At 45.3% G+C, this 17,464-nt stretch overlaps 1 protein-coding gene across 1 annotated transcript in view; it reads right to left on the bottom strand.

Annotated features, from left to right (window-relative positions):
- Positions 1-349: 349 nt before the first annotated feature.
- Positions 350-17,464, bottom strand: part of LOC112139851 (NACHT, LRR and PYD domains-containing protein 12) — a 37,482-nt gene continuing 20,367 nt past the window's right edge. Inside the window, exon 10 of the mRNA XM_036211043.1 lies at positions 350-647. Coding sequence (XP_036066936.1) covers positions 350-647 — 298 coding nt within the window. The remainder of the gene's footprint in view (positions 648-17,464) is intronic.

Here is a 17,464-nt window from a genome sequence, read left to right as displayed (position 1 = left end):
ATGGCGGACAAATCTGACACTCGCGAGCACGGCCGTGTGCGGTGCGTTCACGAACACGGTCTGCACGGGTTTATGAACGCACGGTCAGAAAATGAATGATGTTTGAGAACATTGGAATGTTTTATCAGTGATTTTCTTGTGAAAATCCTGATGCGGCCCAGCCTCACCCAGACTCCGCCTCCAGCGGCCCCCGGCTGAATTGAGTTTGAGACCCCTGGTTTAAGGAGAGCCGGTCATGTTCTCCTTCTGACACGTCTTATGGTACAGTGATGTGGGCGTGGCTGATTAGTTGAAGACTGTTTGATGGGCGTGGCTAAATTAACATTTTCTGACCATTTAGATTTCACATTCAGATGAAACAGAGAGAAGAAGGAAGTGATGAGGAAGTGTCAGCCTCAAGTCTGCAGTTTAGTGTCAACACAACGTTGTCATCATATTGATGTGAACACAACAGAAACATGGAGTCTGACCTCAGAGTCTGCAGTCTGCAGTCTGGACTCTCCAGAAAACCACACAGATCCACAACTCCTGAATCCTGCAGGTTCCAGTTCCCGCTCAGGTCCAGTTCTGTCAGATTAAATGGGTTCTTCTTCATAGTTGAGACCAGGGCTCTACAGCTGATCTCTGACAAACTGCAGCTCTCCAACCTGAAATCAGACAGAAAAGTGTGTTCAGGAGCAGTGATGCAGCTGGAACTTGGTAAATTCAGTCATGTGGACCCGCCCTGATGAGAGACTGACAGATGACATTTTCAGTTGAAATGATTACCTGTAAATGAAAATATATTATCCTGGGGGGAGGGGGGTGTTTAGCTTTTGGACCCAAAAACATGGCGTCTAATAACTTCCTTACTGGTCCACTTTAAGATAACATGAATCTCAACAATTCAAATGTTTTGATCAGCATCTAAAAACTGAAATCACATTTCTATGTTAAAGAAATGCTTTTATCTACATTATTTTAACTTGGAAAAAACATGACATTTATTTAAAGAGTTAATTTATGAATCCCTCACTTCTTAGTAGGAACAAATGATAATTATCTGTCTTTTCTTCAATATGTCAGGTTTTACTAAACAGAGTCAATTAAAAACTAAAGAAATATTTTCAAAATAATAATAATAATCTCTTTGTCTTTTCTCTCCTTTTCTGTCTCTTTTCTCATTCTTGACTTTCTTTATCTTCTTTTGAGTTCGTTTCATCTGTTTTGCCTGTTTTGTCTGTCTTCCTTTGGAAGTATAACAACACAAGAAGTTACAACAGAAAGTTAACACTTACAAAATCACAGTGTTCAAATAATTATTCGTTTCACTTAATCTATATTGTTTCTTTACCATATCTGAACTTACAAAATATACATGTTTTGATTTTCTGTCTTCTGTGATTGTCATATTTATGTATGTTTGAAGATATGAGGTAATAGTAAATGTGGGGAACCGTCTAATGTTATGTTCTCTGTGTTTGGTTTGATTTTTGTTTCATTTTTTATTTCTGTGCAGGCAGTCTGTGGGTCCTCCCTGTAATCTGCTGGTGACACAGCTGTCTGCACTCACCTGATTAAGCTGCTCCCTATTTAAGTTGACTGCTTTCTTCCCTTAGTGTTTCTTCGTCTTGTATGCTTTCCCCTATGCCCTTGAGCTTCTCTAGTTTTTGTATTTGTGCAGCTCCTTTAGTTTTCCCTCTGTTGAGGTGATTTTTTTGTTATTAAAGAATCTTTGTCAACCTGAACCTTAGTTTTGGTCCCTGCATCTGGGTCTCTGCCTCCTGATCCGTGACATCTAATTGTTGTGTTTTTTATCTTAGGTGGACTGAAGACAAACGTGTTTTATCTAAAAAAATTAAAGCTATTCTGGTGAATATGATTTTTTTCTGAGTATTGAGAACATTAAAAATATCAAATATCACCAGAAATTCATCCAAAAAAAATTTCGTTGTTGGAAATTTGGAGCAACACCAACAATAAAAATCCTCCGTTATAAAACTATTACTATTTTATATTAATATGACCAAAATCTCAGTTGTTTTCTTTCTCATTCTGTCTGTTCAGAGCAGCTTCACATCAGATCTGAACTCTAAATAAACGAAAGATAAATGTGAAAGACATTACCAACCAAATAGAAGAGGACATGTAATAATAATGTCAAGAATGTAAAAAATGAGTAAAGTATTATTATATTATTATATACTGAGTAAATTAAAGGGACAATCAAACCCACTTCACATGTGATTGTGTAATCTCCTGTGCAGCAGAGCTCACAGCCTCACGCTGAAACTGAACAGGAAATAAACAAAATACAGCCATTCTCAGGATAAAATGATTACAATCAAACAGATACATGATATTTATGGAACCCCCGACCACACCTTCCTGGTTGAAATGTTTCAAAAAGGAATTACAAGTTACCAAACCATCCCAAAACCCCAACAATTATGTCTACCTGCCTACTTACATTCGTGACAACAAAGTCAGTCAAAAAAACCCAAATGTGCTGAAAACTGTCTAATCTGGCAACACTGCTCTGCTTCTAACTAGTGAGTCTTTCTACTGTTGACTGGAATATACCATTGCTGCAGGGGGAGGGGGGAGGAAGAAACCCTTTCACATGATAAGTCTGATTCAGTGATTTGTTTTTTAAGATAGAAGTAAATAATGATAGACATCATATTTATTTTTGACATTTTAATATTTGTTCAGCTCGGGGTCCCCAGATTGTTGGGGAGCCCAGGCGATTGCAAAACTTTGCCTAATATTTAGTCCACCACTGATTATGAAACAAAAAAGAAGATGATTTAAAATCTACTTGATTTTTCTTTGATTTAGACCTTTGAATTCACAAACATCAGATTAAATTATATTTCTTCATCTTGAATCCTAAATATTAAAATCTATTTTCAAACATGATCAGACTGCAAAGTGAATTGTTCATTAAGAATTGAAGATCACTTTGAACTAGATTAACAATTCATTGATGGTTGGAACGGAAGTAATCAAGATTTGAAGCATTTTAAAACTGTTGTTATCAAAGGTCAAAAATCTCCAGTTTAAACATGGATGCAGCATCACTAATTTAGTGAAACAGCTGTTCTAACCTTCTTTAAACTACCACCAGGTGGTGCTAAAGATATTATTTAATATATAGGACAATTGATGTGATGAAGATATCAAAGTTCTTCTTTTATCTACAGTGGTTTCACATATCTCATCTTAACTGCATTAACTCTGTTCACAGGATCATCTCCAGCCTCTATCCACAATGTCTTAAACTTTCAGAATAGAAGCCTTTTACCAGCAGAATAAGATCATTTGACATCATCATTGAACATCTGGTTCCTGAGCGGCTGGGTGGCTCAGTGGGCTAGGTGAAGGGCTGGCACTCAGGAGCCGATTCCAGGGGCTGTCCACTGGTCCCCACCCAGATTGGGTCCTTAGGCAAGACCCTAGACCAGTGGTTCTTAACCTGGGTTCGATCGAACCCCAGGGGTTCGATGGGTTGATCTCAGGGGTTCGGCAGTAGGGTTGGGCACCGAAGTTCTGTTCCAAGTAGGAACCGTTATGATTTATGCGGTTCTGCCAAAACCGAAAGAAGCTGCTGCAAACGGTGCTGCATGTCGGTGTCAAATTTTATTTGTTTGTGGACATGTCAATAAACTCTACTCACGTCAGTAGTATGAAATCCAAGCCAATCTCTTTTATGTTCCTACAATTGTGGGCGGGCTCATAAAAAGTCGCTGACTAGGCAAAAACGCGCGCGCCGCGCAGCTCTTCCATGTGTGTCTGCATATCACAGTTTGACAAGTGCTGCATCACATTTCCCTATCAGGAACTCATGGGCTCGCGATGTTTTCACGGACCCGATCATTGGACAGAATATTGATCCTATGCGAGTGTTTTTGATTGTTTGTTCTGCGGCGGTGTTGTGTACATGAGTTTGCGCCATCTCCCGTTAAGGAAGGTATTAATGTTCTGGAGACCTGCAGTCACTGAGTTGTTTTGTCTATTCATGTCAGAAATTAAACGAGAGAAAAAACCTGAAGACGCGTCATCCTCCTTTATTCGAACACAACGCCGAGAAACGGGCGGGCACAAAGCTGGAAGCCCGGAGCGACTCTCCGGCCCAAGCGCGGGGAGTCGCCCAGCTTGGCTCTCCTGCACTGTGATGTTTTATTAGTTTTCGCCGAAACAATAATAAAAAGCTCCCTATTTTTTTCCCTCTCGAGTTAACGCGGAAAAGCCGTCAAAACTCAGTCTCACAAACAGTGGAGTCACCTGTCATGCAGCCCCCCCCCCCATTAAAATGTTTGACAGGCAGCAAACAGCTAATTTCCCGCGCGTGAAAAAAGACAGCCCAACCCTATTCAGCAGACACACTTGAATTATCGTGTGATTTTATGATGACTCACACGCCCTGCCTGGCCATCATTGGCCGCAAATGATCACGCTACACCGCTTGTCCAGTCAGCGCTGCAGGGAATTTAATGCGCGCTCAGCAGTCAACGTGTGCCTGTCGTTGTGGTACTAGTCTCGCACCGGCAAAGCTAAAGGAAAACTTCTTGAAGCTGCATGGAGACAGAGAATACAAGAACACAACACTTGCTGAATTCAAGGTGAAGAGAGCCCGATTCGATGAAAGGGCTACTCTGCCTGCTCTTGGATTTGTCCCTGTTAACAAACCGATCCTCACAGCATCATACGAAGTTGCTTACCTGATCGCAAAGCAGGGCAAGCCACACACCATTGGTGAAACACTCGTGAAACCAGCTGCGTTAAAGATGGCGAATCTGACACTTGGAACAGCGGCCGAAGGTAAATTATCCCAAATTCCCCTTTCAAATGACACTGTCAGTGACAGAATAGAAGACATGAGTAAAGACATCTTGGCTCAAGTACTCGCAGATCTGATTTCAAGTCCTGCAAAATTTTGTAAATTGCAAGAACACCAACACTGTCATGCAGATCACTTCAAAAATTCTGAGTTTATTCTCATTTTAGCGTACATAGCAGATATATTCGAAGCACTCAATCATCTCAATCAGCAGATGCAGGGTGGTGGAGTCAATATCATGGAAGCAGAAGAACACCTGACAGCTTTTCAGAAAAAGCTACCATTGTGGAAACGGCAAACAGAGAATAATAACTTTGCAAACTTCCCGCTTCTGGACGACTGTGTAAGTAAGATCGAAGATGTGTCTGGAATCGGAGATATATCTGTATCCACGAAACTGAAGCAAACAATTACCACACACTTGGATGCGCTTGCAAAGTCCCTCGAAGGATATTTCCCTACAAGACAGTTATACCCAGCATGGGAGAGACAGCCATTCACGTTTGCTGTTGAGACCGCAGATGTCAATGATGAATCTCTCGACGAAATCATTGAAATTTAGCAGAGCCAGATTCAACAGCAACTCTTCAGAACAACAACGCTCTCAACGTTTTGGTGTCGTCAAATTAACAAGTATCCAGTTATTTCCAAGAAAGCCCTGGATTTTTTGATACCATTTGTTACGACATATCTTTGTGAGCAATCCTTTTCGAGGATGCTGGACATAAAAACAAAGAAAAGGAACAGACTTTGCTGTGAAAATGACATGAGAGTGGCCCTCGGCAAGGTGAAACCACACATATCTGAACTGGTCTCTCAAAGGCAGCAGCAGAAGTCACACTGATTTGCAGGTATGTAATTTGTTGTGAGTTTATCCATTTTGTTGGTTTTGAACAAGGTGATGTTCATGCACGGCTCATTTTGTGTACCAGTAAAAAACTTGTCTCTAGATTAAAAAAAAAAAAAAATGTCACCAAATAGGGGTTCAGTGAATGCGCATGTGAAACTGGTGGGGTTCGGTACCTCCAACAAGGTTAAGAACCACTGCTCTAAAATGACCTTTAGCGTTTTTTATCCGCTATTAAAAATCCCACATGGAGGCAACAGATTATTATTTTATTTTGGGATGGGGTTCGACCAGAGTTTACTACAACAACCACAGGCATTGTCAAAGAATCGCAGAAACTCAGCATTTCTCCACCAATCCCGCCCACCGCCGTTTACGAGAGGCGAGCATCAGAGCAGACAGACACGCCCCCTTCACCTGAGAGAAGATTCCAGCCGAGCAGAAATGAAATCCAGCTGGATCAAACTTCTCCCTAAAAACTTTTCTATTATTCCTCCCAAACACAAGGAAAATGTATGAGAAAAAAATGAAAAAGAAAATTTAGAAAATGAAGAAACATGTCTAATGGACAGCAGTGCTTGCAGGAGATTCATTTTTATTTTTGGGATGCCTGGAATCTGAAACCACGCAGACTGATCACTGTCTGTATGACAACATAAGAAAGATCTCATCATTGCCCTGTGAGTGTCATGGTCCTCCTGCGCTCCTCCTCCACCTCCTAATTGGACCCAGCTGTCGGCACTCATCACCTCCACTCCAGCCTATTTAAGAGGAGCCCTCTCCAGCATTCTTCGCCAGTTCGTTGCCTTACCCGGTGAAGTTACCTGGCCTACTACGTACAGTTTTGTATGCTCTCGTTTAGTCTCGCCTCGTCTCACGACCTGACTCCTCTACCTCCAGGTCTTTTCTTCCCATGTGCCGACCTGGGTCCTGCCTCGCCTAAGCATCTCGTCTTGGACCACGCCGATCCTCACCACTCCACGCACCGGCTGCCGGACTCACCTGGTTACTCCACCTGGCCGCTCCAGTCCGCAGCAAGTCTTCGTTCCCAAGTATCCACCTTCGATCCTGGTTCCGGACACTACGCCATTATCCCCACGGACAATAAAACTTTATTTAAACCTCTCCAGTCTCACATCCTCCTTCCGGGTTCCAGCAACTGGGTCTGCCTCGTCACGCACAGCATGACAGAACGAACTGGCCATACTCCAGACCCAGCTGACCCGGAGGGGCTTCGTCACGCCGTCACTCAACAAGGCACCCTCCTGGATCATCAATCCAACGCTCTTCAGCAACTCGCCTCGGCACAGCAGGACATGTTTCGTCGGATCGACAACGTTTCGCAAGCAGTAATGGATCTAACGAGTCAGCTAGCCAAACTAGCACTGTCTCCAACCTCGCCACTTCCGCAAACAGGAGCCGCAGCCGCTTCCGCTTCCGCCACGTCACATGAAAACATCCGTCTACAACCAGAAGTCTTCCACGGGGATGTAGAAGCCTGCGGCGGGTTTCTTTTGCAATGTCAACTCATTTTTCAACAAGCACCAAGATACTACCAAACGGATCATAGTAAGATCACTTTAATTATCAACTCTCTCAGGGGGAAAGCCTTACAGTGGGCCCAAGCTTATCTGTTCGCTCATCCTATATCTGTGCTAACATATGATCACTTCCTAACTGAATTCAAGCTAGTCTTCGACCAGCCTCGTAAGGAAGATGAAGCAACTCGCCGACTTTTGAACCTCAAGCAAGGTAAACGCACCGTCGCTGATCATGTTATAGACTTTCGAATCCTGGCTGTTGAAGCGGGTTGGCCGGACCCGGCACTAAAGGGAATATTCTATCAATCCCTGAGCGAAGCTATCAAAGACCACCTATGCTCGCAGCCAGAAGCTCGCTCGTTCGAGGAGCTAGTCTCCGCGGCGTTACGGTCAGACGTCCGCCTAAAAGAAAGACAAACTGAGAGGCATCACCTTCCACGCAGAACTATTCCTGACCATAGTTATCCTGTTATGTTGCCTCTTCCTCCTTCCCCTGTACAGGAGCCTACTCGGAGATCCGGTGATGAACCCATGCAGATCGGACATTCCAAACTCACTCCAGAGGAACGCCAGAGAAGGAGGGAAGAGCGCTCCTGCTTCTACTGTGGCAAGTCAGATCATTACGTTGCTCAATGTCCCCTCTGTTTAAAAGCCAGGACCCCCCGCTAGAAGACAGGCCGCGGGAGGGTCCCCAGGAAGTCTTCCCCCGTGGGAACTTCCTCATGTTACCTGTCAAGATCTGCCTACAGACTAAATACCAGGAAACCCAGGCACTGGTGGACTCCGGAGCTGAGCAGAGTTTCATCGATCAGGACCTCGTGGCACAGTTACAAATCCCCACCGAACTGTTAGACTCTCCTGTGAAGGCTGCTGGCTTGGGGGGCCAGCACCTATCCCGCATCACGCATCGTACCCACCCGGTCCTCCTCATAACCTCAGGTAACCACAGAGAACATATACAATTCTACGTCACTCAAATCCGTCAGAATCCTATCGTGTTGGGTTTTCCATGGCTCCAATTTCATAACCCGCAAATTAACTGGGCTCAACGTCGTATCACTGACTGGAGCGAATTTTGTTTGGCCAATTGTCTCCAGTCTGCCTTCCCCGCCGTTAAAACCACCCGGCCTGACTGCAAAGAAACCATAGACCTATCCCAGGTACCCAGTTGCTACCACGATCTCAAGTCCGTGTTTAGTAAGGCCAAAGCGTGCTCCCTACCTCCCCACAGACCTTACGACTGCTCCATCGAGCTACTCGCAGGGTCCAGTCTTCCTAAGGGACGCCTGTTTAACCTGTCCGGCCCCGAGAAGGAGGCCATGGAGAAATACATTCAGGAGGCCCTCTCCGCTGGCCTCATTCGCCCCTCGTCTTCGCCGGTCGGGGCAGGTTTTTTCTTTGTAGCTAAGAAGGACGGCACCCTGCGACCTTGCATTGACTATAGAGCATTAAACCAAATCACCGTTAAAAACAAATACTCATTGCCTCTCCTCTGCTCTGCACTAGACTCCGTACAGGATGCCCAAGTCTTCTCAAAACTCGACTTGAGGAACGCCTATCATCTGGTCCGGATAAAGGAGGGTGACGAATGGAAGACTGCGTTTAACACCCCCTTGGGACACTTTGAGTATTTAGTGATGCCCTTTGGGCTTACTAATGCCCCCGCAGTCTTCCAGCACCTAGTCAATGACGTCCTCAGAGATTTTATAAACCGTTTCGTTTTCGTCTACCTAGATGACATCCTTGTGTTCTCCCGTGATCTCGCTCAACACAAGGTCCATGTGCGTCAGGTGCTGGAACGCCTACTAGAAAACCAACTCTACGTTAAGGCCGAGAAGTGTGCGTTCCATGTTTCATCCATCCCTTTCCTCGGTTACGTTTTTGAGGCTGGTCAAATCAGACCAGACCCTTCAAAGATCTCCGCAGTGGCCCAATGGGAGCCCCCTACCTGCAGGAAGAAACTGCAGCAGTTCCTAGGTTTCGCCAATTTTTATAGACGTTTTATCCGCAACTTCAGCCAAATCGCTTCTCCTCTCACTAAACTCACGTCTACGCTTCAAGCCTTCAAGTGGACCCCTGAGGCCCAGAGGGCTTTTGACACCCTGAAGTCCCACTTCGTCTCCGCTCCCATCCTCATACAACCTGACCCAGGTCGTCAATTCATAGTTGAGGTAGACGCCTCGGATTCTGGGGTGGGGGCCGTCCTCTCTCAGAGGGAAGAGAAGACTGGCAAGTTAAAACCATGTGCCTTCTTCTCGAAGAAGCTTTCCCCAGCCGAACAGAATTATGACATCGGTAATCGTGAACTTTTAGCCATCAAATTGGCATTGGAGGAGTGGCGCCACTGGCTGGAGGGGGCGGCTCAACCATTCATTGTTTGGACAGACCACAAAAATCTGGCTTATCTACGCTCCGCTAAAAGACTCAACTCACGTCAGGCTCGCTGGTGTCTCTTTTTTGACCGGTTCAATTTCACCATCACCTACCGTCCGGGCAGCCGCAACATCAAACCAGACGCTCTCTCCAGACAGTTCAACTCCTCGGAAGGTTCCACGGACACAACTATTATACCTCCCAACTGCATAGTTGGACTGTTAACCTGGGAGATCGAGGACCGTGTACGTCAAGCTCAAGGTGAGGAACCTGACCATGCACCATGCCCTCCTGGAACCTTGTATGTCCCCTCATCCCTCAGGTCCGATGTTATCACCTGGGGCCATGCCTCCCGTATATCCTGTCACGCCGGAGTCCACAGAACCCTCGCCCTGCTGCGCAGACGTTTTTTCTGGCCTTCTATGCAGAAGGATGTCCGAGAGTACATCACGGCCTGTTCCACCTGTGCCAGAGCCAAGACCACCAGCACCCCTCAGTCAGGTTTGCTCCACCCATTACCTACACCTAGTCGTCCGTGGTCTCATATTGCTCTGGACTTTGTCACCGGCCTACCCCCATCCAATGGACACACTGTAATCCTTACTGTTATTGACCGATTCTCCAAATCGGCCCAATTCATAGCTCTGCCTCAACTCCCCTCCGCCATGGAGACGGCAAAATTACTGGTGGACCAAGTTTTTCGACACCATGGCATCCCTCATGACATCGTCTCCGATCGTGGTCCTCAGTTCATCTCCCAGGTATGGAGGGCTTTTTGTTCTGCCCTAGGTGCTACGGTCAGCCTCACCTCCGGATATCACCCCCAATCCAACGGACAAGCGGAAAGAGCCAATCAAGAGCTGGAAGCCGCCCTTCGCTGTGTCGCCGCTCAGAACCCCTCGGACTGGTCGTCCTTCCTCGTTTGGGTCGAGTATGCGCACAACACCCATCCTTCTACCGCTACCGGAGTCTCGCCTTTCGAGGCCTCCTTGGGGTACTCTCCCCCTCTGTTCCCCTCTCAGGAGGCCGACCTAGCTGTTCCCTCGGTCCACCAACATCTGCAGCGGTGCCGACGTATCTGGCGCCAAACTAAGGCGGCCCTCCTGCGGACCAGGGATCGCAACTGCGCCATTGCCGACCGCCATCGGTCCCCCGCTCCGGATTATCAGGTCGGACAAAAGGTTTGGCTGTCCTCTCGCCATGTTCCTCTCCAGGTCACGTCACGTAAACTGGCTCCCCGCTACATTGGACCCTACGAGATCGACAAGATCATCAACCCGTCCTGTGTCCGTCTCCGTTTGCCTCCTGCCCTTCGTATCCACCCTTCGTTCCACGTCTCACAGCTCAAGCCTGTCCTGGACAGCCCGCTGTGCCCGCCGTCCTCGGCCCCTCCACCCGCCCGTATCATTGACGGCGCCCCGGCCTTCACGGTTAGTCGGATCCTGGACGTCCGGCGCCGTGGGCGGGGCCTCCAGTTCCTGGTGGACTGGGAGGGTTACGGTCCTGAGGAGCGGTCCTGGGTCTCCCGCTCTCTCATCCTGGACCCCTCCCTCATCTCCTCCTTCTACCGTGCTCACCCTGACCGCCGCCCTGGACCGCCTGGAGGCGGTCGTTGAGGGGGGGGTGCTGTCATGGTCCTCCTGCGCTCCTCCTCCACATCCTAATTGGACCCAGCTGTCGGCACTCATCACCTCCACTCCAGCCTATTTAAGAGGAGCCCTCTCCAGCATTCTTCGCCAGTTCGTTGCCTTACCCGGTGAAGTTACCTGGCCTACTACGTACAGTTTTGTATGCTCTCGTTAAGTCTCGCCTCGTCTCACGACCTGACTCCTCTACCTCCAGGTCCTTACCTCCCATGTGCCGACCTGGGTCCTGCCTCGCCTAAGCATCTCGTCTTGGACCACGCCGATCCTCACCACGCCACGCACCGGCTGCCGGACTCACCTCGTTACTCCACCTGGCCGCTCCAGTCCGCAGCAGGTCTTCGTTCTCAAGCTTCCACCTTCATTCCTGGTTCCGGACCCTACGCCATTATCCCCACGGACAATAAAACTTTATTTAAACCTCTCCAGTCTCACGTCCTCCTTCCGGGTTCCAGCAACTGGGTCTGCCTCGTCACGCACAGCATGACAGTGAGATCTGTTCTATTAACGCAAACTCTTCACATGTGGCCCAAATAAGGAATCTGAGAATTTCACCTGGAATTCTTTCTTTGTATTTTCATTCAGAAATGGGTTGATTAGTTTGTTAGTTAGATGAAATTACACACAAAACCTTCATTCTATGTTGGAAAAACATTTCGTTAAACATTTTGGGGGTTTCCACAGCAAAATGAATCCAATTTTTCCAGACAGAATGTTCTGTTTTTGCATGATTTTATGTCCAGTGTTTGAATATAACATGTAAAAATGACGGAATAAAGGGAGTGTACTGACAGCATTTTAAAGGGGCAGTGGGGCAAACTGGACCTGGGCTCCTTCTGGATTGTTGTCTCAAAGGAGAACCCACATCTAGCACTGAGGGCTGTTAAAGTCCTTCTTCCTGTACAACCACATACCTGTGAATCAGGATTCTCAACTGTGGCCACAAAGACCAAAGCTGACAGCAGACTCAGAGCATCACTGGAGGCCCTAAGAGTGAGCCTTTCCCCATCCCACCCAGACTGGATTTGATCATGTCTCAGGCCATGTCCACACATAGGCGGGTACTTCTACAAACGCATATCTGCTGACCTCCATTTTATAAAAGGTGTTGCGTCCACACATGATCGTTTTAGAAATGATTCCATCCACACGTCCCCGCATACTTGCGCTCTTGGACGCGGTTATGAGCTTGTCAGAACAGTAGTTGACTGTGTTTCCATTAACTCTGAAATTTAGCAAATTGGAATTCCGATAATAAATTCTCCTAATGGAAACACCACAATTTCAAAAAAACTTGCATTTTTCAAAAAAAAAAAAAGTTTTTGTGCTTATAGTAGGTGGTATTTGGGGCGTATCGAAACAGACATTTTTCAAAAAACTGTTTTGGAAACACTTTTTTCGAAACAGATGCGCCTCCCTGTGTGTCTGTCCTGAGCGCAACACGCGGGCGGCAGCAGAGATCCAACAGCTTCACAGCTTCATATGCAGCTACACTTCTGCAGCTTGGAGCCTGAAGATGCTGAAATCTCGTTTGAGGAAAAGCGCGAGAGCAGGGACAGAAACTTAAATGCATCTGGTCGTGTTTTTAAACAGAAAAAAGGTCCAGCAGCTTACTTGCTGGAATGGTTATTCATTTAAAAACCGCTGAACAGGTTTCTCACGTGTATCTGAGACTGTCAATAGACTCTGCGCGGCACGCGCTCTCCAGACAGAGCTGTGACGTCACCGCAATGCTCCTTTTTTAGGGAATCAAATAAAAAATACTTGTTGTCATTCATCGTCGTGTTTTTAATGACTTATCGCGTGAGTTGGTTTGTACTTTATCGCAAAATGATGATTTAATGGAAACAGTGTCATTTCCGATCATTGTTTTTTTCAAAATTCCTAGAATTTCGATAAAGTTTTGTGCAAATGTGTAAGGGAAACGCAGCTAGTACTGACGTGTGTGGATTAATTGTCGCAAAAAGTGACGTTTAAAAACGCAAATCACCGGTTATTCATGTCCACACGCAGACGCAAAACCGGAGTTTTCCAAAATCTTCACTTTGGCCGGAGTTTTCCAAATGTACCGTTTTCAGTGACTGAAACCTTCGGTTTCGTGTGGACGATAGGCCAAAACGTATAGAAATATATTTGTTTTAGCAGATACCCGCCTACGTGTGGAAAAGGGCCTCAGAGACAGGACAAGTGTCTCATCAAGAGCTGAACATGAAGTGGGATTTGTAGCGTGTTTAAAAACAGACTGTTGTGACAGTTGTTAATTTGTCACAGATTTGGAGAGTAACATCTTGTACAGAAATTAAGACTACTAATTTACTACTGAGTTCATCAGCAGGTTATAAGGTAATCTTAATTAGCAGTTTATTTAAATGTCATTTACATCCATTCATCCATCAATTTTCTTGACCGCTTTGTCCTTTTCGGGGTCGCGGGGGTGCTGGAGCCTAAACCGGCTACTGAAGGGCGAAGGCGGGGTTCATCCTCGACAGGTCGCCAGTCTGTCGCAGGGCGAAATGTCATTTACAGTTTTTCATGGGGTAGGATAGAGGAATAAATATGGACAAATGGAAAAATTAAGTAAGCTACCCGCCTCTGTTCTATAATGTTGTGTTTATTTTTGATATGTATTTTTTTAAAATAAGTAATTCTCCAACACCCAAAACACAGCACTCAGCATGCAGAGTGTAATATTCTGTATCGCCACAAGAGGGAGTTTCCCTAGACTGAGCAGGGCAGGGGAGCTAAGTTTAACCTGGCCTGCCAAAAAAAAATGAATGGGCCGAAAATCGCTCATGGGGCCAAAAAAAAATATTTGGAAATACGCAAACGAAAGCCCATGACGCATGTTGGGGATAAGCCCTGGAACATTTGAAATTATTATGGGATGGCCACACGACCTACGGCTTGGGGGCCATCTTCAGAAAAAAATCAGAAAAATGGCGACTTTCAAGTTTTTCAACAATATGGGAAAAAAACACTTTTGTTTGTCCGATTTTCACGAAACTTGAGTATCATGTCCATAGCGGGAGTCTGCAACGACCCCAGAAGTTTCATTGACCTTTGACCTTGGGAAGATGCCGCCATCTTGAAATGTTGAAAAAAAGCACTTTTACTCAAAGCTACAAAAAGAAATACCTCCTAGGGGGTTTTTATCAATTGATATGTAACATCACTGGCCATAAATGGGAATGTACTGTGAAAAAAATGTTGCAATTACAAGTTGTAGAATTTGAATGGCGTTCGCGTGGCGAGGTCGCAACCGCCACGGTTTTAGCTAGCGCGCACATATTTTGGCCAATTTAAACAAAAAGGGTATTCGCGCCTGTGGAGGCTCAAGCTGAACAAAACAATATAACTTTGGAAACCGTAATGCGTAAAATGCGGCCCTGGTACGCAAAAAACCGTTGCGAAAATAAACTGCTGACTTTGCAAAAAATTTTAAAAAGTTTGCATTTCGCGAACAAAACCAACGTAGCTTTGCTGGATATATCAATGGCTAAATTTTACATTATTATGGGATGGCTTGCCGACCTACCACTTGGCAGCCATTTTGTTTCAAAATCTGACATTTTGTGAATTTTACAACGGTGAAATGCAGCTTGTGTTCATCCCATTTTAACGAAATTTGATCCACATGCCACTGGCTTTAGTCTTCAACGACCCCTGAAGTTTCGTTGACCTTTGACATTGGGAAGGGTCGCCATCTTGATTTGTCCAAAAAAAACACTGTTAGCACCAGCTTCAAACAAATATAACTTTTAGGAATATTAATCAAATGTTTCCAAACGCTTTTGGCATCATCAGGAAGCTTTTGGGAGAAAATATATGGCATTACAAGCTATAGATTTTGAACGGCGTGCACGTGGCGAGCTCACAAAAGTGGCGTAGTGTTAATACACGCTCATATTTCAATGCATTGCTATGATACTTTAATATGTTGATCCCAGGCTTAAGCTGTAACAGGTATTATATCATTAAATACGTCCATATAAGGGGTGTGTTTAGCAAATAACCTCCGTTGCTAAGGAATTCCAATATTCACTTTTGCCGATTCTTGCGAAACTAATATCAATCTGTTCGTTGACCTCAGGCGAACAAAACATAAAATGGTTGCTATGGAGATAAAACCAACAGAAAAGCCGCCATTTTGAAAAAAGTGCCTTTTTAATCAATTTCTCACTTACATCTTTCCCCATCTGTACTGTACAAGAGGGATGGGATCTGGGGTGGCATATTGGCTGTTTAGCAGGTGAGCTTGTGTCAAAGATGGGCCTCGAGGCCAGCGAAGGTGCGTATAGACGGGCAGCTAGCTATGAAAATTTAATATGTTGATCCCAGGTTGAAGCTTTAACAAGTCTTATAACCTAAAATACGACCATATAAGGAATGTGGGCGTGGTTAGCAAATAACCTCTGTTGCTAAGGAAATCCAAAAATTTACTTTTGCCTATTCTTGCGAAACTAATGTCAATCTGTTCGGTGACCTCAGGCGAACAAAACATAAAATGGTTGCTATGGAGATTACACTAACAGAAAAGCCGCCTTTTTGAAAAAAGTGCTTTTTTTCGTCAACTTCACATATACATCTGTCCAGCTAAACAGTAAGGGGATGAGGCGGGTTAGTGGTGCATATAGTGGCTGCTTAGCAGGTGAGCTTGTGGCAAAGGTGGGCATGGAGGGCAGCGATGGTGCGTAGGGGCGGGCAACCAGGGCGGCGATTGTGCGTAGGGGCGGGCGGCGAGGGTGAGGGCGGGTAGCGAAGGTGAGGGCGGGTAGCAACTGCGGGCCATCCAACGCCACTTGCGGCTTTAATTTAATTTGAAACTTATTTTCAGTGTGTTTGTTTTATTACCACACAATTTTATTTACCAAAATGTCTTATAAATATTTTTGGAATTCTAATTCATGTTAAGCATGAAAACCGTGTTTTACCTGTTCAGTGTGAATATAAATGTCTGAGATAATCACATTGTATCATTTTTCCCCACAAGATTTTATTTTGATAAATCGTAAAATGACTTGATTTCATTATTAAATACAAGTCAAACAAGATGTGGATTCATTTAAATTATACCATGGTCCGGGTGAATACTGGATTCTGATTGGCTGCTGGGTGAGGATTAAAAAGTGATAAACCACACCTAAAAAGAAGTTCCGGTCACACAGACCAAATGTTCAGCATCACTGCGCAGGTTTCTTTAAAACATTTTTCTTCATCATCTGAACAAAAACAAGCGGTAATAGATGAACCTTGACACCAAGATGAGATGAGCGCTAACCAACAGTAAAGAACAATAGAAGAAGAATCTCCTCCCCGCCACTGCGTGCGTGACCGCGCTGCTCCGGTGTGGCTACCACCTAATGAGCGTGCGTTCATAAACCCGCTTTCTTGATGCACCGCACGCGGCCGGTGTGCAGGTCTCACGCATTGTCTGTTGTATTTTTACTGTTCATTAGAGCTCCTCTGCATCTACAACAGGGAGAACCTCGGAACAAAAAGCGGTGAAAATCCCCCAAATCTTTCTGAAGACTTTTGTTTTCTCAACTTTGTCCTTTTAAATGTCTGACTTCAAAACCTGGGTAGCAAAGTGCGTTCATGCGCTCCAGACTTGGACGGCAGGATTTTTGGTGTGTGCGCGTTTATACCGACTATTCATTGAAAGTGTGCACTTGATTGGGCGCCGACGCGGCCAGTGTGGAAGCACCTTAAAGGTGCACGTTACGTGCATGTTCCATTTTTGTTGTTTTTTAGAATCCTCAAAACAAAATGACATCCAAATTCTAATTTCTTTATTGGATTTCTTTAATTTAACCAAAGCAATGAAACAAACTGTAATTCATTCATATTGTCGTGATGGTCTCAGGCACGCTGGGCTTGCTGTCGGTCTGGCAGCGCAAGGAATTGTGGGTTACCCATTTTTTTTCCTGTCTGATTGGAATTGGATTTAAGTTTCGGTTTTCCTCAATGTGTTTTGTTGTCTGACTGTTTAACATTTGTTTGCATTTATAATTTTGTCTTGTTATGTTTGAATTCTTCCTGCACCTGGAGTGAGAATGAGGGAGAGACTGATGACGACCCCCTCTCCTAGAGTCATTGAGGGATGCCAAAATAAAAGCTTGTATGTAGGTTATGAGGTTGCTCAGCTTTAGTCAGCTAATTGTCATGAAACCAATTTTGAGGCTTTCATGAAGCGAGGACACGCAGCGGGAGAAATAGACATTTAACCACGGACGTTCAT

Source organism: Oryzias melastigma, unplaced genomic scaffold (genome assembly GCF_002922805.2).
Source record: "Oryzias melastigma strain HK-1 unplaced genomic scaffold, ASM292280v2 sc00410, whole genome shotgun sequence".
NCBI lineage: Eukaryota > Metazoa > Chordata > Actinopteri > Beloniformes > Adrianichthyidae > Oryzias > Oryzias melastigma.
The sequence above is the reverse complement of the archived record's forward strand: the minus strand, read 5'-3'. Positions and strand labels throughout refer to the sequence as shown.